The sequence below is a fragment of the Neophocaena asiaeorientalis genome, unplaced genomic scaffold, assembly GCF_003031525.2.
Source record: "Neophocaena asiaeorientalis asiaeorientalis breed wild unplaced genomic scaffold, Neophocaena_asiaeorientalis_V1.1 scaffold148, whole genome shotgun sequence".
In the NCBI taxonomy this organism is placed as follows: Eukaryota; Metazoa; Chordata; class Mammalia; order Artiodactyla; family Phocoenidae; genus Neophocaena; species Neophocaena asiaeorientalis.
In genome coordinates this window covers 4,034,734-4,057,643 of record NW_020174050.1, presented here as the reverse complement: position 1 = coordinate 4,057,643, position 22,910 = coordinate 4,034,734, and the positions used below count along the sequence as shown (strand labels likewise).

The 22,910-nt window shown below is 36.4% G+C and overlaps 1 protein-coding gene across 2 annotated transcripts in view; it reads right to left on the bottom strand.

Moving 5' to 3' along the window:
- USO1 (USO1 vesicle transport factor) overlaps positions 1 to 22,910 on the bottom strand; it is an 86,137-nt gene that overhangs the window by 57,638 nt on the left and 5,589 nt on the right. For both annotated transcript variants that reach the window (XM_024754116.1, XM_024754117.1), the window contains exons 2-3: positions 5,412 to 5,498; positions 5,270 to 5,334 (exon numbers count right to left, since the gene is read on the bottom strand). In XM_024754116.1, the coding sequence (XP_024609884.1) occupies positions 5,270 to 5,334; positions 5,412 to 5,498 (152 nt within the window). The remainder of the gene's footprint in view (positions 1 to 5,269; positions 5,335 to 5,411; positions 5,499 to 22,910) is intronic.

Here is a 22,910-nt window from a genome sequence, read left to right as displayed (position 1 = left end):
GCAAAAAACTGAAGCTGGACCCCTACTTCACACCATATACAAAAATTAACTCAAAATGGGATATAAGATCTAAATGTAAGAGCTAAAGCTATAAAACTCTTAGAAGAAAACACAGGTACAAATATACAAAGCATTAGATTAGGCAATGGTTTCTTAGATTTGACATCAAAAGCATAAGCAAGAAAAGATAAAACAGATAAACTGCATTTTGTCAAAATTAAAAACTTTTGTCCTTCAAAGGACACTATCAAGAAAATGTCCTTTGGGGCTTCCCTGGTGGCGCAGTGGTTAAGAATCCACCTGCCAACGCAGGGGACACAGGTCTGAGCCCTGGTCCAGGAAGATCCCACATGCGGCAGAGCAACTAAGCCTGTGCACACCTACTGAAGCCTGCGCGCCTAGAGCCCATGCTCCGAAACAAAGAGAAGCCACCGTGATAAGCCCATGCACCGTAATGAAGAGTAGCCCCTGCTCATCACAACTAAAGCCTTCTAACGCAGGGGACACAGGTCTGAGCCCTGGTCCAGGAAGATCCCACATGCGGCAGAGCAACTAAGCCTGTGCACACCTACTGAAGCCTGCGCGCCTAGAGCCCATGCTCCGAAACAAAGAGAAGCCACCGTGATAAGCCCATGCACCGTAATGAAGAGTAGCCCCTGCTCATCGCAACTAAAGCCTTCGTGCAGCAACGAAGACCCATTGCAGCCCCCCAAAAAAAAAAATAAATAAATTAAAAGAAAAAAAAGTGTCCTTTGACGACCCAAAGAATGGGAAAAAAAATATTTGCAAATCATGTTAAGGGACTTGTATCCAGAATGTATACATACAATTGAATAATAAAAAGACAAGTAACCAAATTAATAGCAGGCAAAATACTTAGACATTTCTCTAAAAAAGATATACAAGGGGACTTTCCCGGTGATCCAGTGGTTAAGACTACACGCTTCCACTGCAGGCGGCCCGGGTTCAATCCCTGGTCAGGGACCTAAGATCCCACATGCCTCGGGGCCAAAAATAATAATTAAAAAAATTAAAAAGATACACAAATGGTAAATAAGTACATGGAAAGATACTCAACATCATTAGTCATTAGGTAAATACAAATCAAAACCAAAATAAGATGCCAAGTTCACCCACTAGGATGGCCATTTTAAAAAAGGGACAATAACAAGTGTTGGTGAGGAGAAATTGGACCTTTATACACTTCAGATGAAGATATAAAATGGTGCAGCCTCCATGCAAGAGTTTGGCAATTTCTTAAAAAGTTAAACCACATGACTCAACAATTGCATTCCTTTGTATAAAACATATGTTCACACAAAAACTAGTACACAAATGTTCATAATAACGTTATTCATAACAGCCAATAAACGGAAATATCCCAAATGTCTGTCAACAGAAGAATGGATAAACAAAAATGGTATATCCATACAATGGAATATTATTCAGACAGAAAAGGGATGAAATACTAATACATGTTATAACACGGATGGACCTTGAAATATTATGCTAAGTGGAAGAAGCCAGACACAAAAGCCACACATTGTATGATTCCATTTACATGAAATGTCCAAAACAGTCAAATTTATATAGACACAAAGGAGACTGGTGGCTGCTAGGCACTGCGGGGAGGAGGGAATAGGCAATGACAACTAATGGATACTGGATTTCTTTTGAAGCGATGAAAATGTTCTAGAATTAGATAGTGGTGATAGTTGCACAACTTTGTGAATATACTAAAACCATTGAAATGTACACTTAAAAAAAAAACAACAAAAAACTACTGAGGTGTCATGGTTTGGAAACAGTTTCCATCAGACAACTTTCAGGCCCTGAGTGTGGGACCTGGGAGAACTAGCAGTCTCTCCTCAAGATGGCTATAAGAGAAGCAGCCCCATGGACAGATGGAGAGTTTCAAGCCAGGCCAAGAAAGGGAACACAACTCTCTGTGATGTAGCCAGGCATGAAGCGGATTCAGTTGAAGGAATCTGAGAGTGTTAGTTAGGCCAAGAGCAGAAGCATAAAAGAGTAATGAAGATGAGAAGTGGAAAGAGATGGCTGCAGAATATGGACCTTTGCAATCAATGAAGTTAAGAAAACACTCACAGAACATTTTGAGAACAGAAGATAACAGATAAGTATTGGAAGCAAATGGAAAGGGAATTTAGCACAAGAGAAGGAATGAAACACAAGAAGGCTCAGAGAAGTGTGGCTTTGTTTGTTGCCTAAGGGTCATAATAAAACACCCATCAGCCTCTAACGTGATCAATTATTAGTTCACACATTCACCAGGCTATATGGTATACCTTATTTCTAAACATGGTGCCTGGCACATAGTAAATGTGCTATAAATATTTTAAAAAATATTATTTCTTAACCTTTATATCAAGAGTATCTACACATTTATTTTCTACTGTGCACTAAAAATGACAATAAGGGCCACTTTACATAGAGGTAGATTCTGTTTTCCATATCAAGATGTTAGTCGTTTCATTACCAACTTTATAAGACTCAGTGAGAAAATGTATACATAAAGACACATGAAATAAAAAAAAGAAAAATTATATGTATGTATAATAATCACACTGAAGTTTTTTTGACCTAAGGCCCATTTTCTCATAACTTGGAATATTGTTTAAAGCAGGTAACTAACTTGGGTTATTTTATTAGTTTTCTACTGATGCTGTAATAAATTACCACAAACTTAGTGGCTTATATAATCCAAATATAGTACCTTACTGTTCTGGAAGTCAGAGGTCTGAAATGGGTCTCACTGGACTAAAATCAAGGTCTCAGCAGGGCTGCCTTCCTTTCTGATGGCTTTAAGGGGAGAATCCATTTCCTTGCCTTTTCCAGTTCTAGAGGCCTCCTTTCATCTTTAAAGCCAGCAAAGACAGGTTGAGATCTTCTCACATCACCTCATTCTGACCTCCTCTTCTGCATTCCTCTTCTCGTTTTAAGAAGCCTCAGGATTATACTGGGCCCACTTGGATAACCCAACATAATCTCCCCTATCTCAAAATCCATAACCTAATCATATCTTCAAAGTCCCTTTGCCATCTAAGGTCACATTCATAGGTTGTGCTGATAGAATATAAATATCTTTGGGGGAACCATTACTCTGCCTACTGCAGTTGCCCACTCTGGTGTTAATAAAACAGACAGTCCTGACATATCCAGTGGATTTATTCAAACACATTAGAATTAGTTGGATATGAAAGGTAGCCAATGTGGGTCATACTGAGGAGGATAGAGAAGGTTCTAATTGGTATGAACAAGCAGCTGGGCATTGCTGAAATATAATTTAAAAAGGGGTTATGAGGTTAGACAAGCAGCATCTTGATCTTTAAAAAGCTTATATGCTTTGCTTTGTTTGAGGAACTTGGACTTCACACTGCAGGGAGCTGTGAAATACATTAAATAGGTGAGTGACAGAAGATTTACATTTCAGACAGAAATGTAAATGAAATGAAATTCTTGAAATGAATGGAAGGACAAAGAGATCAGAGGCAAAGAATACAGTTTGAGGTGGTGGTGTTTTTTTAAATTAATTAATGAATTTATTTATTTTTGGCTGTGTTGGGTCCTCGTTTCTGTGCAAGGGATTGCTCTAGTCGCTGGAAGCGGGGGCCACTTCTCATCGCGGTGCACGGGCCTCTCACTACCGTGGTCTCTCTTGTTGCAGAGCACAGGCACCAGACACGCAGGCTCAGTAGTTGTGGCTCACGGTCCCAGTTGCTCCGCGGCATGTGGGATCTTCCCAGACCAGGGCTTGAACCCGTGTCCCCTGCATTGGCAGGCGGATTCTTAACCACTGTGCCACCAGGGAAGCCCGTGGTGGTTTTAAAATATGTCAAAAAACCCTCTTTGATACAGCTCCTTTCAAAAAGTGGACCCTAATTCTCCTCTTTTTAAGTGTAGGCTGTATTTATTTACTTGCTTCTAATAAAATAAAACGTGATGGGATTGATGATATGTGACTTCTGAGACTAAGTCCTACAAGGCATTGTGGCTTTGTTCTCTCTCTAGGATCACCTGCTCTGGGAGAAGCCAGTTCCCATATCATGAGGATGCTCAAGCAGCCCTACAGAGAGAGCAACAAGGTGAGGTACTGAGGCCTCTTGCCAACAGCAGTGTTAGTGAGCCATCTTGGAATCAGATACTCCAGCCCCAGTCAGGCCTTCAGATGACTGTACTCCTGGCTGACATCTTGCATGCAACCTCATGAGAGACCCTGAGCCAGACCACCTAGCTAAGCCACTTCTGAATTCCTGATCCACAGAAACTGTGACATTAATATTTGTTATTTTGAGCCAGTAAGTTTTGAGGTAATATGTTATGCAGCAATAGATAACTAATACAGCGGCTATGAAAATGGCTTAAATGATTAATATTGAGAGCCAGAACTAAGACCAACAATGGAAATCAAGAAAATTCACGGATTCCAGCTTCTTTTTTGTCTGGATGGGCATAATGCATAAAGGAGAGGGGTAAGTTCAGCACAAATCCTCCAGTTTCCTGTTTTAATGGAAAGGTGCTAACTGGGATGAACTTGGGTCAAAAGGCAGTTGAAGTGGATTGGGTGGGTAGGGGGCATGTGTGGAATAGGAGTAGGACAACTAGAGACAAATTAACTTTTGAACATTTATAATTTAAGATACCTCTGAGAGCTCTTGATATGGTAGAGAAGTCTGTTGAACAGCTAAAGCTTTAGGATATATTTATTAACTAGGCGTAAGATTTGAAAGTTATTCATGTATAGTTGTTAATTAAAACCAAAGAGGCAGATACTCTCTTAAAGAGAAATTGAAAGAGCAAAAACTACGCTGAGTGATTTTTCCCTTAAGACATCATTCTATTAGTACAGTTTATTTCTCTCCCCCCAAAAACAAAGTCTGGATAATTGATATACCATAATATTCATATTATATTATAGAACAGTACATTATAGTATATCTGAATGAAAATCAACACATTCATTTGGTCAATTCAAACTCCAAATTTTAAGCCTTTAATTAGCAGTAACTTCATTATATTTTTATATAATGGAAAACTTTCAACCCCTGAAGGTTGAGATTATGTCTGTCCTAATGCTTAATTAGCACAGTGGTTTGCACCTAGTATCGAATAACTGTTTATTGAAATGACAATTGAAAGTAAAAACTTAATAGCCTTAACATGTCAGTCATTTCTGGAATAGTGACTCTAAAACAAATTAATTAAAATTTCAAGAAAAATTAGGGAGAAAAATCATTAAGTAGAGACATACCGATCTGTTTGTAAAACATGGATAAGATGTTCCATAGCTTGAATACCCACTTCCAAGCGATATTTCTGCACAAAAGAAAAATGTTATTTAAGTAACTAATATCCAACTTAATAAACCTAATAACTGATAAAGTGTTACAGACCTTAGATAATGATTTGAGAGCACGCACAGCATTTCTTCGATCATCCAGTAAAGTAGATGAAGCTACTCTATCACAAAGCTTTTGAATCTGTCAGGGAAAAATGAAATAGCATTAATAGAATAAAAAGAACAAAAAAGAAACATGAAATTTTCCCCCAAATTTATACATTTGGAAAAAAAAATCAATAAATGGGATGTCATGGAAATAGTCTTTTCACAAATCGAAATAACTAGGTAGTATTATAATCTTGTTACAGAGATCAAATAGATTTTTCACAGAGACTTGAGAAATGGAAGTGGCGGAAGAGAAGTCAAATAAAGTAAGTCATATAAATTGAGGAATTAGGAGAAATTAGTAGAACCAGAGCTTTCTAAACATATCTATTACAGCTGTTTGAACCAAGAGGGTTGCATAATCCATTAGGGTTACGGTATATGATGGGAAGTTAATAAAAAACATTAAAATAACGATTGTTTACATCATAACTTCACCCTAACGTTTCCACTATATATTTGAACGAGAAAAGTCAGAACTGTTTATCAAAAATTTAAAGTGTGCCTCAAAATTTAGAAGGGTGAAATGTTCCAAGCTTTTAATAAATTTGCAGGAATTAAAACTTGAACTGAACTTTAAAATAAACCTTGGAGCATTATTTACAATAGGAAAAAATTGGAAACAACTGTCCATCAAGAGAAGAAAAACTAAATAAATTGTGGTACATTCTTCAGTTGAATACTATGCAGCTACTCAAAAAAATTAACTGTACTGACATGAAAATACTGTGATTTAATAAATAGTGGGAAAAAAATAAATAAATAAATAAATAGTGGGGAAAAAAGAGCAAGTGGTAAAAGTATAAATAAATTGTGAGTCCACTGTAGTAAAAGTACCAAACTGTATGTGTATGTAAAATTGCATTAAAAAATAATTTGGAAACTTAAAACTATAAAACCTTCTAGAAGAAAGCACTAGAGAAAATCCTCGTGACTTTAAAGTAGGCAAAGTTTTCTCAGACACATACTAAGAGTATAATTGATAAAAGAAAAACATGGTAGTTTGGACTTCATCACTCCTGTTCTTCAAAAGACAGTGTTAAGAGAATGAAAAGACAAGCCACAGAATAGATGAAAATACTTGGAAAACATCTGATAAAGAACGGTTTTTAAAACCACTATACTCAGGTCCTTTACAGCTCTAACAGTTTGTTACTATTTTATTATTATTTATTCCTTAATGACAGTTCTTAGTAAGATTCTATAAATATGAGTTTGGCATAGCACAAACTTTTGCAACCTATGTATTGAAATTAATGGCTTAAATACATATAGTGTTTTCCAAATTATGTTCTATAGACTTCCAGTGTCCCAGAAGATATCAACAGACTTCCTATGATCACAGAACCAGTGGGAAACACAAGGTTATACAAAATTAAATATGTTGGGCTTCCCTGGTGGCGCAGTGGTTAAGAATCCACCTGCCAATGCAGGGGACGAAGGTTCGAGCCCTGGTCCGGGAAGATCCCACATGCCGCCGAGCAACTAAGCCCGTGTGCCACAACTACTGAAGCCCGCGTACCTAGAGCCCATGCTCCGCCACAAGAGAAGCCACTGCAATGAGAAGCCCGTGCAATGCAGCGAAGAGTAGCCCCCGCAAGCCAGCACGCACTGACGAAGACCCATCGCAGCCAAAAATAAATAAATTTATTTTAAAAAAATTAAATATGTTTCTGCACTGTTATGCTGATTTTAATTTCTTCATACTGCAAATGCAGTATGTCAACTGAGCTTCGCTTTACGTTTTGATTTAATTCATTCTACCTACTCACATTTTGAAATTATTCCTACCTTAAATTGTATTTACTTCATAGTAATTATATTGACTTTCCAAAACGAAAATAATAAAGTTTTCGCTTTATTAAATAACTGGTTGATAGTTTTGCTACAACAATTTTTTTTTACCATGAAAAAAACTACATAAATATCTCCTGAGAAGAGATAAATCTCAGAACTCTCAGCTTAAAAGAATTTCTCAAGCCAAAAACAGTTTTTCTGAGTATGAGTATAATTTCTTCTACTTGGGTCTTGTACATCTTTTTTTTTTTAATTTTATTTTTTTATACAGCAGGCTCTTATTACTCATCAATTTTATACACATCAGTGTATACATGTCAATCGCAATCGCCCAATTCAGCACACCACCATCACCATCACCATCCCCCCCGCCGCGGCTTTCCCCCCTTGGTGTCCATACGTTTGTTCTGCACACCTGTGTCTCAACATCTGCCCTGCAAACCAGTTCATCTGTACCATTTTTCTAGGTTCCACATACATGCGTTAATAGACGATATTTGTTTTTCTCTTTCTGACTTACTTCACTCTGTATGACAGTCTGTAGATCTATCCATGTCTCAACAAATGACCCAATTTCGTTCCTTTTTATGGCTGAGTAATATTCCACTGTATATATGCATCACAACTTCTTTATCCATTCATCTGCGAACGGGCATTTAGGTTGCTTCCATGACCTGGCTATTGTAAACAGTGCTGCAGTGAACATTGGGGTGCATGTGTCTTTTTGAATTATGGTTCTCTGAGTATATGCCCAGTAGTGGGATTGCTGGATCACATGGTAATTTTATTTTTAGTTTTTTAAGGAACCACCATACTGCTCTCCATAGTGACTGTATCAATTTACATTCCCACCAACAGTGCAAGAGGGTTCCCTTTCCTCCACACCCTCTTCAGCATTTGTTGTTTACAGATTTTCTGATGATGCCCATTCTAACTGGTGTGAGGTGATTCAAAAGAATATCATGCCACTCCCTTCTGCCTTGTAGAGTTTTTGCTGAGAAATCAGCTGTTAACTTTATGGGAGTTCCCTTGTATGTTGTCATTTTCCCCTTGCTGCTTTCAATAATTTTTCTTTGTCTTTAATTTTTGCCCATTCGATTACTATGTGTCTCGGTGTGTTTCTCCTTGGGTTTATCATGTATGGGACTCTCTGCACTTCTTGGACTTGGGTGACTATTTCCTTTCCCATGTTAAGGATGGGATCACATATAATCTCTTCAAATATTTTCTCGGGTCCTTTCTCTCTCTCTTCTCCTTCTGGGGCCCCTATAATGTGAATGTTGTTGCGTTTAATGTTGTCCCAGAGGTCTCTTAGGCTGTCTTCCTTTCTTGTCATTCTTTTTTTTTTATTCTGTTCCGCAGCAGTGAATTCCACCATTCTGTCTTCCAGGTCACTTATCCGTTCTTCTGCCTCAGTTATTCTGCTATTGATTCCTTCTAGTGTATTTTTGATTTCAGTTACTGTATTGTCCATCTCTGTTTGTTTGTTTTTTAAGTCTTCTTGGTGTTTGTTCTTTAATTCTTCTAGGTCTTTGTTAAACATTTCTTGCATTTTCTTGATCTTTACCTCCATTCTTTTTCCGAGGTCCTGGATCATCTTCACTATGATTATTCTGATTCTTTTTCTGGAAGGTTGCCTATCTCCACTTCATTTAGTTGTTTTACTGGGATTTTATCTTGTTCCTTCATTTGGTAGATAGCCCTCTGACTTTTCATCTTGTCTATCTTTCTGTGAACATGGTTTTTGTTCCACAGGCTGCAGGATTGTAGTTTTTCTTGCTTCTCAGGTCTTGTACATCTTTTCATAATTTTTTTTTTTTAGGTAGTTTAGAGGTACCTAAAAAATAGGAAGGCATTTCCTGCTTCTTCCTAGCCCTAAACCTCAAGCACTGGTTCTAAATCTGAGATTCCCATCTTGGTTAGAGTACTTCATCCCAGTACCCTGTAATGCTTGAATTTTAGTATCAGCCCCATCTTTGGTTGGTGTACAGACAGATTTGTGTCAGAATACGAACTTCCATGTCTAAAAGCTCTTTAATCATTATCTGTTGAAGGTGGCTATTTAATCTGGGGGAGACACTTAGCTTTAGGAATATTGAAGGGAGATGATCATAATCCTAGAGTTTGGGGGTTTGCTTTGTTTTCACTTTCAATCTTTTATTTTGTGTTCTAACATGCTAACATTTAAGCCTTGTTAATTTTTTTGTGGTGGCGGGGCCGCACTGTGTGGCATTGTGGGATCTCATTTCCTGGACCAGGGATCAAACCCACGCCCCCTGCATTGGAAGCATGGAGTCTTAACCACTGGACCGCCAGGGAAGTCCCGAACCTTGTTAATTATTTTTAAATGCTTTAAGATATACACAAAGGTAATAATTTCAGCATCATGAAGATAAATATTCAATATAAGTTAAAATAGCAATGATGTTATCTTTCATCTATCAGTCTCACAAAAATTAAAATAATACTACCATATATTAATACTATATGATTCCATTTTTATAACTCAGGAAACCAAGCAAAACTAATCTAAGCTATCAGAAGTCAGGATGGTGGTTGTTCATGGGGGTGGGCAGTGAGTGGAAGCACAAAAGGGACTTCTAGGGTGCTGGTAATGTCCTGTTCCTTGATCTGGGTGCTGGATACATAGGTGTGTTCAGGTTATGAGGTTTATGTATATGACATGTGTACTTTTCTATATCTTCAATAAAATGATTTTAAAAACAGAACTATACAGGATAGAGAAAGACATAGATTAATGAACTGGCTTATATTCTATCAGATGGAAAGTAACCTAAAAAAGTGTCAATTTGGCAAAAACTATTACAACTTAAAATGTTCATACCCTTTCCACCAGGCATTCTTATTTCTAGGAACTTATCCTTTAAAAACATGCCCACAGGGGGCTTCCCTGGTGGTGCAGTGGTTAAGAATCTGCCTGCCAATGCAGGGGACACGGTTCAAGCCCTGGTCCATGAAGATTCCCACATGCCCAGAACAACTAAGCCCGTGAGCCACAACTACTGAGCCCATGCACCACAACTACTGAAGCCTGTGCGCCTAGAGCCTATGCCCTGCAACAAGAGAAGCCACTGCAATGAGAAGTCTGCGCACCGCAACAAAGAGTGGCCCCCACTTGCTGCAACTAGAGAAAGTCTGCACGCAGGAACGAAGACCCAACGCAGCCAAAAACAAAGAAAACAAAATGCCCACAAATACACAATGTTATATACTAGAATGTTCTTTGTAGCAATATTTTTAACAGCTAAAAAATAAATCTAGCTTCCATCACATAAGGATATAATAAATAAGAAGTCTGTAACACTGATGAGGTCCCTTACCAAACCATGCTGGCACCCTGATCTCAGACTTCTAGACTCCAGAACTGTGAGCAATAAATTTATGCTGTTTATTGGGGTAAAAAAGAAAGGGCGGATGGAATCTAAAGGTTCATCCACCAATCAGAAAACAGTTAACTAACATATAGTACACATACACTATGCAATTAATCAAATGAGTAAAGCAGATCCATATGCACTGACATGAAAGGATGTCCAAGATACATTAAGTGAAAAAAGAAAACAGTTAATAGTATATTTAGCATGAGCTCATTTTGGTTTAAAACTATACCATTAATAAACTATGTGAATACTATAAAATTCTTAGAGGAAAACATAGGCAGACACTGTCTGACATAAATTGCAGCAAGATCTTTTTTGATCCACCTCCTAGAGCAATGAAAATAAAAATAAACAATGAAAATATGAAAATAAACTAATTAAACTTAAACGCTTCTGCACAGCAAAGGAAACCATAAACAGAATGAAAAGACAACCTACAGAATGGGAGAAAATATTTACAAACAGAGCAACTGACAAGAAATTAATCTTTAAAATATACAAACAGCTCATACAGCTCAATGGCAAACAAAACAAAACAATCCCAAATCACAAAATAGGCAGAAGATCTAAACACACGTTTCTCCAAAGAAGACATCAAGATGCCCAAAAAGCACATGAAAAGCTGAATATCACTAATTACTAGAGAAATGCAAATCAAAACTACAATGAGGTATCACCTGACACCAGTCAGAATGGCCATCATCAAAAAATCTACAAACAATAAATGCTGGAGAGAGTGTGGAGAAAAGTGATTGTCATACTGAGTGAAGTAAGTCAGACAGAGAAAGACAAATATCATATGATATTGCTTATATGTGCAATTTAAAAAAATGATACAAATGAACTTGTTCACAAAACAGAAATAAAGTCGCAGATGTAGAAAACAAACTTATGGTTACCAGGGGGCGGGAAAGAAGGGAGAGGGAAAAATTGGGAGATTGGGATTGACATATACACACTACTATATATAAAATAAATAACAAGGACCTACTGTATAGCACAGGGAACTCTTCTCAATACTCTGTAATGACCTATATGGGAAAAGAATCTAAAAAGAGTGGATATACGTATATGTATAACTGATTAACTCTGCTGTACGGCAGAAACTAATGCAACATTTTAAATCAACTATACTCTAATAAAAAATTTTAAAAAGAATTATTAATGTGATTCTACTGCTAGAGTGAAAGTTAGGAACATAGAAATAAATAATTTTTCAAAGGAAAAAAAATACTATGTGAACATGTATAGAAAAAATTAAGACTATGTACCATACTGTCTTTCAGTGGGTTGCTGGAAATGTTCATTTTCTACATTATTTCTGATGTTTGAATTTTGATAATGAACAAGTATTACCTTTATAAGCAGAAAAGTGTAATAATGGAATAAAGTGAACTGGTTTATGTTTTATTGGAATTTCTAGGATATTTTCATGACTGACTGAACTCATCTTTAAAAGATGCTATCTTTACTCTGCTGATCAAAATAGTATGAAATCTGCTCTTAACTGATAAAAATAAACTAGCATAATAAAAATATCCTCAATGGCTCCCTACTGCCTATAAAGTCCATTTTTTTTTAGACTAGAATGCACAGTCATTACTCAGTCAATAAATACACACTGAGCATGTATGTATTTGTTCTTGTGCTAACCAAAATAAGATATGCTCTCTGGCCACAAAGAGCTTAGACAGGAAGACAGTTGTGTAAATAAACTACACTAACAAATTAAAGTTATATAAGTATATGCTTATAAAGCAGGTGCACAAAAGAAAAAGTAGTGAATTCTATCTGAAAGTGAAACTGTTATGTTTACTTCCCTGCAAAATGCATGTGTTGAAATCCTAACCCCCAGTGTGATGGTATTAGGAGGTAGGGGCCTTCGGAAGGTGATTAGGGTGGGAGGGTGGAGCCCTCATGAATGGGATTAGTGCCCTTATATAAGAGACCCAAAGAGCTCCTTCATGCCTTCTGCCACATGAAGACACTGGAGAAGATGGCAGTGTATGAACCAGGAAGCAGGCCCTCAATAGACAAAGAATCTGCCAGCACCTTGATTTTGGACTTCCCAGCCTCCAGAACTACGAGAAATGTGTTTGTTGCTTAAACCAACAAACCTATTGTATTTTTGTTACAGCAGCCCAGATAAACTAAGACAGATACTGTTTAAGAATGGTATATTGAGGATGACACTCTTGAATCAAGAATTAAAGGATGAGTAGTTCACCAGACAATATAAGGAAGGAATGCCAGGCATAGAAAATGATTTCTTACTTTATAATTGTGTATACATATTTTAATGTAGAAAATAGCATTTTATAGTCCAAATAAGAAAATTGGTCTAATTTGAGTTTATAAATTTTATATATCTATGAACAATTTTTATATTATGCACATACATATATATACTTGTTCTATTAAAATAATATACCAAATGAAATTTCTAAAATATGAAAGCTTTCCTTTTAAATTAATTTTATTTTACTATTATTATTTTTTTGGCCACACCATGTGGCTTGCGAGATCTTAGATCCCCGACCAGGGATTGAACCTGGGCCCTTGGCAGTGAAAGTGCTGAGTCCTAACCACAGGACCACCAGGGAATTCCCTACAATAATTTTAAATGCTTCTTATTTCTGGGAATGATGATCAATCTAAAATAATGTGTGGGGGGGAAAGGATTATATAAGATTAAACTGTTAGCTAAAAACAGATTTCTAATGACTTCAAATTATATGTTTCTGCTTCAATTGACTGATTAATAAGCAAATCACTAGTGTTTTTTAGAAGGTTGCAAAATGGAACTTAAAAATTAATCACTATTTTAAAGTGTAGTATTTACAATTATAGAAATAAAATCCATTCATTCCTGAGTTTGGGTAAATATGTATCAAGACTATTTTTAAAACTATAAACATTCTGAGAGTTCCCTGGTTGCCTAGTGGTTGGGATTCTGGGCTTTCACTGACGTGGCTTGGGTTCAGTCCCTGGTCAGGGAACTGAGATCCTGCAAGCCACGTGATGTGGCCAAAAACAATACTATAAACATGCTTTTTATCTATTAAAGTTGGGTTTTAGTGGCAAGTACATATTCTTCCTGATTGGGGATTTTATTATATTATTTATTTATTTTTCTTTTTTTTTCTTACAGCTTTATTGAGATATAATTGACACAATCGATTGGGGATTTTAATCGGAACTTTCTCTCTAGTGACTTAAGGCAATTACCATACTGCAAACCAATAAGAGTAAAAAATGAATATAAGAACAACTTATTTATCCAGAACCATAATTAAGCTATTTCAGATACTTTCTGTCAGGCACCAAAATGGTCTTTTCATTTTAGTGATTTCTGATAGCAATCTAATACTAATTACAACCTTCCCTGTCTTCTTAAACAAAGAACATAATTATAAGCTTTCTTAGCATTTAAACTTAAGTCCTCTCCAATATCAGATATAGGGATGTCTTAGGTGTTAAATGAAGTAATGAATATAAAAGTTTTTGTAGGGCTTCCCTGGTGGCGCAGTGGTTGAGAGTCCGCCTGCCGATGCAGGGGACGCGGGTTCGTGCCCCCGTCTGGGAAGATCCCACATGCCGCAGAGCGGCTAGGCCCGTGAGCCATGGCCGTTGAGCCTGCGCGTCCGGAGCCTGTGCTCCGCAACGGGAGAGGCCACAACAGTGAGAGGCCCACATACTGCAAAAAAAAAAAAAAAAAAAAGTTTTTGCAGAGTACCTGGCACCTATAAATGCTCAATAAATGTTTAACAAACTTTATTATTACCAAACTTCTATGACTCCTTTGTATTAATTTTCTATCCTATCAGGCTTTTGGCTGTCATTTCCATCATATACGTTTCTAACAGACAGTTCAAGTTTTGCAGATTTTAATCTGCTACTGAGTGAGAAATCTGATAATTAGGCTAGATAGTAATATGTCTAAAACCCCAAATTACTCAGGCTTGAAATCAAGATTGAGTACATGGACTTCGCAACTTCTACTTTTGCTATGCGAAAGCCATATTACCTCCTGATAATATTCCATACAGTTGAAGTTTCTGAATAAGTGATCTCTCCATAATAAAGTGCTATGTTGCAACCTTTTACAGACAATGGAAACCAAATGAAAGGAAAATATTACACGTTCCAAACCTTACAAAGACAGCAATGTTTCAGGCCAAACACAGGTCTATATTTTTCAGTTGACATTTACCAAGAAAAAATTTTGTGGCACAAGTACACTAAATTTTTCTTCAGAAACTGAAGATTTCAAAGACCATTATTCCATTTATTCCTGACTTAAAACACCAACACAATGCAGTATGATTGTGCTTCATTAACCATTCTTTTAGTTATTAGAACCCTCTGTGCTTTAGCTGGGCACAAAGGCTGTCCACCTACACTACTTTCTGAGCTTTCCTTACACCTGGGCATAGAAAATGATTACACTCTGGCCAATGAGTTCCTTGTACCTTCCAAGTCATGTCCTTAAAAGGAAGCTATTTGTTCTTCATGCCTCTTTCTTCTTCCCTCAGCCTGGAACTTAACCTGCAGGTAATGAAGCACCTTCAACAATTCAAACAAGGGCACCATCCCAGCAGATGGCAGAACAAGATAAAGAGCAGCACCTGGGCCCCTGGATCACCCTGAGGAACATAACTAACCTATCCTAGGGATTGCCTTCTAATTGGACTTTTATTGGACAAAGACACAAACTTTTATCTTGGTTAGACCTCTGTTATAGCAGCTGATCCAATACCTAAACTAATAAACGCATTTTACAGGAGAGGAAACTAAGGTTCAGGGATAAAGCAATGCACCCCAAAATACCCTGCCAGTTTGGTGGTACAGTCCAGATTCTAACTGAGCTACAGATGTCTCACTGCAAAGCCCACACACTTTCTACTATCCTACATTGCCTCTTATGCAGAGAAATGGGAGCCTGAGCACCTGTTGCAAACTACAGGGACTGCAAGATTTTTTTTCTTTTTTGTAAATAGGGGAACACTGTAATGTAGTTCCTGTGAATAGCTTCCACTTTCACTACAGACCAGTAAGGACCCTCATAAGCCTGCCCAGCCAGGGTAGTCCCTTGTTCTAAGGGAGTTGGAGCTTTACTCTGGGAAAGCTATAATCAGAAGCTACCAAGTATTTATGAAAAAGTCAGCACTATATATAAGTACTTAAGAAATTAATATACTCACTTTTAAAGAATTAATCTGGCTGAGATAATAAGGAGAAACTAGAGCAGAAAGAGATTACAGAAAAAATATGTCAGCTCATTATAACAGACAAGAAATAAGGTAAAAAAAAGGGCATTAGGGTGGTGGCAATGGGGAAGGGCTGAAGCGATAGATAAGACAAAAGAATATTTGAAAGAAATGAATTTAAGAGGCTTGAGAATAAAGAATAAAATGTCTGAAACAGCTGCTGTTTGGAATTCAACTTCTAGAAATTTGTCCTAAGGCAATATATGTACAGTCATAATTACAAGAACCACCACTGCAGCACTTAATAGAAAAAGAAACAAAACAGAAGGACCTTAAATACCCATTCATGGAGCACTTACACTTTTCATTTTATACACTTCTACAGCTTTTCCTTAAGCATGTATTCAAATGTCTCTTTTGTCTTTAAAAAAAAAAGAATCAGAGAATCAAAAAGCATCACTGAATAAGCTAGCTGAAATTTGATATGAATCCGCAATCACTTTTCTATATCTCAGAATATTCTGGTTTTGGTAAAGTCAAAGGAGTAATAGTGTCTGAAGAATTCCATGCCATAATCTTGAAGTTGGTGATTCATTCATTCATTCAACAAACGTTAGAGTGCTGCTACCCTCATCAGGGCCATGGTCAGTGCAACCAGAGAGCAGTGGTTTGTGACAAGGTAAGTTCAGAAATTGGACTAAGCAGGGGGGTGAGGGATGAGTAAAATAGGTGAAGGAGATTAAGAGGTACAAACTTTCAGTTATACAATAAGTCATACAGATGTAATGTACAGCATAGGGAATATAGTCAATAATATTGCAATAACTTTGCATGGTGACAGATAGTAAGTAGACTTACAGTGGTGATCATTTTGTAATGTACAAAACTACCACCACACTATGTTGTACACCTGAAACTATTATAATATTATAAGTCAATTATACTTCAATAGAAATGAAAAAAGAGGACTTCCCTGGTGGAACAATGGTTAAGAATCTGCCTGCCAATGCAGGGGACACGGGTTCGAGCCCTGGTCCGAGAAGATCCCACATGCCATGGAGCAACTAAGCCCGTGTGCCACAACTACTGAGCCTGCGCTCTAGAGCCCAAGAGCCACAACTACTGAGCCCATATGCCACAACTATTGAAGCCCACATGCCTAGAGCCCATGCTGCACAACAACAGAAGCCACCGCAATGAGAAGCCCGTGCACGGCAACAGAGTAGCCCCCGCTGGTTGCAACTAGAGAAAGCCCATTCGCAGCAACAAAGACCCAACGCAGCCAAAAATAAATTAATAAATAATTTTTTAAAAAAAGAAAAGAAAAAAGAAAGAAACTGGGACTAAGCATTAGAAACTTCTACAACAACTGGATACCTCTGTGGTTGTTTAATAAAAAAAAAATTGGGCTTGTATATTGTACGTCCATGAGTATGTGTGTGTATATTGTCATTTCATTTTCCTATAAATACATTTTTATTATATTTTACAAAAGTATTGGTCTGTGATGAATTGGAAATTGGGGGATAAAAAAACAATCCAACTGGTTCTTCACCACAGTCAGTTTGAGAAATACTATTAAAGTGCTTAATATCTTGCTGGGCCCTGCAAAATTCTATTTTGGAGAAACAGTAGTGAATCACTACAGAAGGTACCTACTCAAATAAAATTATAATAGCAAGGAGACAACAGAATAAATTAAAAACAAGATAAATACAGAAAATAATAAGTGCACTGAGGGAAATGATTAGGGAAATAAGACAGAGACTGGGTGGAAAGTAGTACTTTGGACAGCATAGCTGGTCAGAAGGTCCCAAGTTATGCAATGATTTGCATATAGTCGGATGTGTGGATAATTGGTATCAAAAATGAAGCAAGTGGAAAAGTAGGGAAGCAGAGTGAATGAGGATGTTACCATCAGAAGGAAAAAGGACAGTATTTTAGAGTTGAAGGATATGTGTTTATTCAGTGTCCCACATGGGATCCTGAGGTGAGAGATTTTTGTTGCTAGCAACTCACTCACTCTCTCAGAATCCGACCAAGGAGGCCACTTAGTAGTTTAAAGCAAAATTTATAAATTTACTATTTTTTTGAGGTCACAGACTGTTGCCCTAGTCCTCAACACCCTTACCTACATGACGGGAGCATTAGAAAGGAAGTACAAGTTTAAATCCCACAGATTTCAATGCCATCCTGCTCCTTTTCAGTTAACATTTTGCTGCCATTATTGATCAAAAGAGTGAGTTATAATACAGAAAAAATTAATCCAGTCTACTTCAGTAAAAAATCAGAAATATTTGTCCCTACGCCTTTTACCAAAGTACTCATTATCACAGCATACTACCAAGGTGCCACATTTCAGATGACCATTCTGTAGACTTCAAACAACTAACCTTCCCAGATTTTCTGCCTGAATCAACAGAGATATAACTACAGTTGACCCTTGAACAACAGTTATGACCCTTGAGCAACAGTTATGAACTGCACAGGTCCACTTATACTTTTTTTTCAGTAGCAAATACTGCAGTACTATGTGATCCTTGGCTGGTTGAATCCGAGGATATGAGGATATGGAGGAACCGTGGATACACAGAGTCAACTATAAATTAAATTACAGGAGGATTTTCTACTGTGCAGAGCGTTGGTGTTGTTCAAAGGTCAACTGTACAGTCAGGATATGTAAGGTTACAGAATAGAACTTCTGTCTATTTGCTTGAAACAAAGAAACTTACAAACATTTTTAAAAACTCTCTAAAAAAAACAACTATGTTCATTGATTAGTAAATAGAAAAATTCTAATACCTACTGTTAAAATTTTAAAAAATCAAATAGCTATGAATATAACTATTTCACTCATAAAGAAACTCATTTGTGTAACAAACATTGGTAAATGCAAAGAAAACACTCTGAAGGATGTACAACAAACTTCATTAGAGATTACTCCTGGTAATGGGAAATAAGATCATGAAAAGAGGAAGAAAGGGGCAACTTTAGACTATATACCGATTTGAATTATTTATAATAAGCATGTTTTCAACTACTGTTTCAATAACACAAACATTTAAAGAAATTTCCAGAATATGTTAGACTTTGCTTTGATTCTATTACCTGCTCTAACATACCACCTGATTGACTCACTGTTCATCTACTTTCTGAACACTGTTGGTTCTTGTTATTCATAATAGCTATGCTCTATAGTCACCATGAACACTGAATTAGCAGACACTGAACTGCTGTGCCTAAAGGAAATACAGTGCTAGGTTCCTGTGAGTCCCTGGTATCATTTTCATCAATGGATCCAATACATAACCTTGTTTAACATGTGCTTCTGTTTAAAGACATCTTATTCAATATATACCCTTGATTCATTAACACTGAACTCACAGCTACCAGCGCTATTACTCATGCCTGAGTAAGCTTATCTAACACACATATTTTCTCCACAAGGCACATCACAGCTTTCTTATGCAATACTTCGGAACACTAGACAACAGTTCAGCACTACATTTGGGGCCAGTTTTAACAGCAAAATTTTTAAAAAGCACAGAAATGCAAAACACATGACACTAAACAGACTGTGAAAAGGACACTTGTTTATAGTATAAGAGTTGAAACAAGAAGGCAGAATATCTTTTTGTTTGACCTCAATTGGGAATGCACACATCAGTGACGCTGATTTTTTGCTACTCTGCATCTGTCCACAAATCAGTGTGAAAGTGTTGCGTGTATTAATTTTGGGGTTACAAACAAATTTTAGCGTGTAGGTGAATTCACAAATACAGAATCAGTGAATAACAAGGATTGACTGTATCTTAAATACAAGCTTTCTAAGTCAGTTTTGTTATCTACAAGATGGAAGAATAAACTAGATAAATTCTAGGGCTACTTAATACTCAAAACTTTACTCAATTTTACCTACTTAGTAATAATGTAGTTATTTGCTATAAACCTCTGAAAAAATCTATTTGGCCTATACAGTGTTTAAAATAATTTTTAAGCCAATATTTCAAAATCAAAAGACTTCATGTAAAACTCCAGATTTCTACCTTTTCTTTTACTCTCTCTTTTTTTTTTTTTGCTGAACGTGGGCCTCTCATTGTTGTGGCCTCTCCCGTTGCGGAGCACAGGCTCCGGATGCGCAGGCTCAACGGCCATGGCTCACAGGCCCAGCCGCTCTGCGGCATGTGGGATCCTCCCGGGAAAGGGCACGAACCCGTGACCCCTGCATCGGCAGGCGGACTCTCAACGACTGCGCCACCAGGGAAGACCTCTACCTTTTCTTGAAAAACATCAGCCTGTTAGCTAATGGTAGCTAACACTGTATTTCATACAATTTGAGAAGCCAATGATTATAAGATCCACCATTTTTTAAATGTATTGCCAAGAAAAAAGAAATACTGCCAATTATAATTACAAGATGCAACCTGACTTCAGAGATGTTTAAATGCTAAAGTGCATTACAGAACTGTTAAAATATGGCATGTATAGCACTTACTATGTGCCAGCTATGTTCTAAAATTCTTTATACTTTTTAATTTATTTAATCTTCACCAAAATCCTATTGATAGGCACTATTACTATCCACATTTTAGAGATAAGGAAAACAGAGGCACGGTGGGTAAGTGACTTGTCCAAGTTCCCAGAACTAGTATGTGGTGCGACGGGATTCAAAGCCATTAAATCGGCACTCTGCAACAACTGGCTGAAGCTGAGCACTAGCTACACTCTCAAGGCAGGACATGCAGGCTCCAGTTTCATCCCAGACCTCTGCTCTCTTCTCTAACCCGACCTGCTTCACTGAACAATGATGTTACCCAACTGACACTGTTGGGATTTGAGTTTGTGATTCTTGCATTAAACAACAGAATACTACATATTAATAAAAAACAGTTCTAAAGAGAAAAAATATGTATGAGTAAAATTTAACCCAGAGTTAATCTTATTTAAAAGGATCAGAAAGGGGTGATAAGAAGGAAAAACTTAAGAGACAGCAGTATTTCAACTAATTCATACTATGCTAACTAGGTATTAGAGTTAATCAGAGATAAATACAATGATGAATTAGATATGGATCCTGTTATCAAGATGCTTTTATAGTCTATTAGAAGAGGATATAGTGTAATTAAGAAAAGCAACTAAAAATCTGATATTTTAAATAATTTCTAATAAAGTAGCTGTATGTTTTAACATGCAAAGACCTCTAAGACATATCAATCAATGAAAAAGATAAGCTGTAAAACACTATAAACAGTGTATCATTTGTGAAAAAGATAAATATGCTCATACAAATATATAATTCTATACTGTATGATTATTCATAAAGGTCTGGAAAGATTTATACCAAACTAAGAATAGTGGTTATTTCAGGAAAGAGAACTGAAATTGGAGATGGTAGTCAAAGAAGACTTAAACCTTACTAGTATTGTTTGCCATTTTGTGTAATAAAATAAAAAGCTAATTAGTAAACTAATATGTATAACCTCATGCAGGTGACTATGTTTCAGGACTCTTGTTTTCAGTAATTGCCATGTGAGGTTCACAATTCCACTTATTAAGAAAAATATGAAAAGAACAAAGAATTCCATTAATAATTGATAAATTGGGCATAATCAGAATTATAACCTTATAATCCAAATTTAATGTTTGTTTGTTTTGCTTACTAATAGTGTCATTTATTTTTATTCAGTAATACACAAAGGAGGCCAAAAAAGAAGCAATGGGAATAGGAGTGACTAGGAAAGAAAAACCTGAGATGAGGAATGTGAAACTTTTTAGGTTTACCTCTGAGAAGTAAAAGGGGTAAAAAAGAAGATGGCATAAAACTAGGTTGGTGAGTCACATTTAAAAGACACTGACATAATGTAGTTTGCAATATTTTCTCACAATTCCTAATAGAAATCCATATTTTTTTTACTATTCAGTAACTATTTAACTGACATGCAAAAATGAAAGGAATGTCAATTTTAAAAAATTGAATTCAACCATTCAATCATTTAGTCAACAAATATTTATCAAGCACCTAATACCAACTTATTTGATATAACTTTGCCTTCATGGAGCTTAAAACATAGTTATAACTTTTTTGGAGCGAACTTCCCCAACCATGACTATAGGACTAAAATAATTCATGCTAATCAACAGTCAATTCATTTATATTGTTTTAATGGAATAAAAAAATTACTGTTTTCAAATACAAAAAAGAGCTAGAAATTTGGTTTAACTCAAACTCTACTACTGAGAAGATTTTCCAAAAAGAAAAAAAAGCAAAAGCCAGACTTATCTTCAGATGACCTAAATTATTACAATCTAAAAAAAAAAAAAAAAGTAGGAACATTACAGTCAAACACAGTCTCTCTGCAGATAAATCCATAAACCTAACACAATCTATTTCCATTACAATTACCAATAAGTCAGCTGACATAATATACTGCATTTATTCTCCATGCTTTCTCTCAGAGATGAACTATGTTTTCCAAAAGCACACCCTTTTAAGCAAGGCATCATAATGAAACTTCTCTACCAAATAACAAATGCTAGCATCTCAAAGTCTAACACTACCAAAGTTTTCAAGTTAAATGTGACTAACTTTTTATACAAAGAATGTTTATGGCATTTCTGCCTGAGGTATAAAAATATAAGCATGTCTTTTCTATGATATCTACAACACAAAAATCAGACAGAACAGTATAAATAATAAGAGATAAATGTATAAAAAGAGAAACAAATTTATATAAGAAATTCTTACATTCTCTCCTAAAGGATAATTCAGAAGTGATTACAATTACTTCTCAAACCATAAAGCATCAGGAATTACTTTGTCTTTTAGGCAGCCAAATGGGCAATGCTTCATGAACTCCATAAAACTGATGATAATGAAGAACTTCTAAAATGCAGCATTCCTTTAAAAAAATATATCATTTAGGACAATAGTAACCAACATGTGTTCCTCAGAACACTAGACATACAAGGTTTCCTGGAGGAAAAAATGTATATCATCAATTAGATTTGGCAAACACAACTTACTTTATATCTCCATCT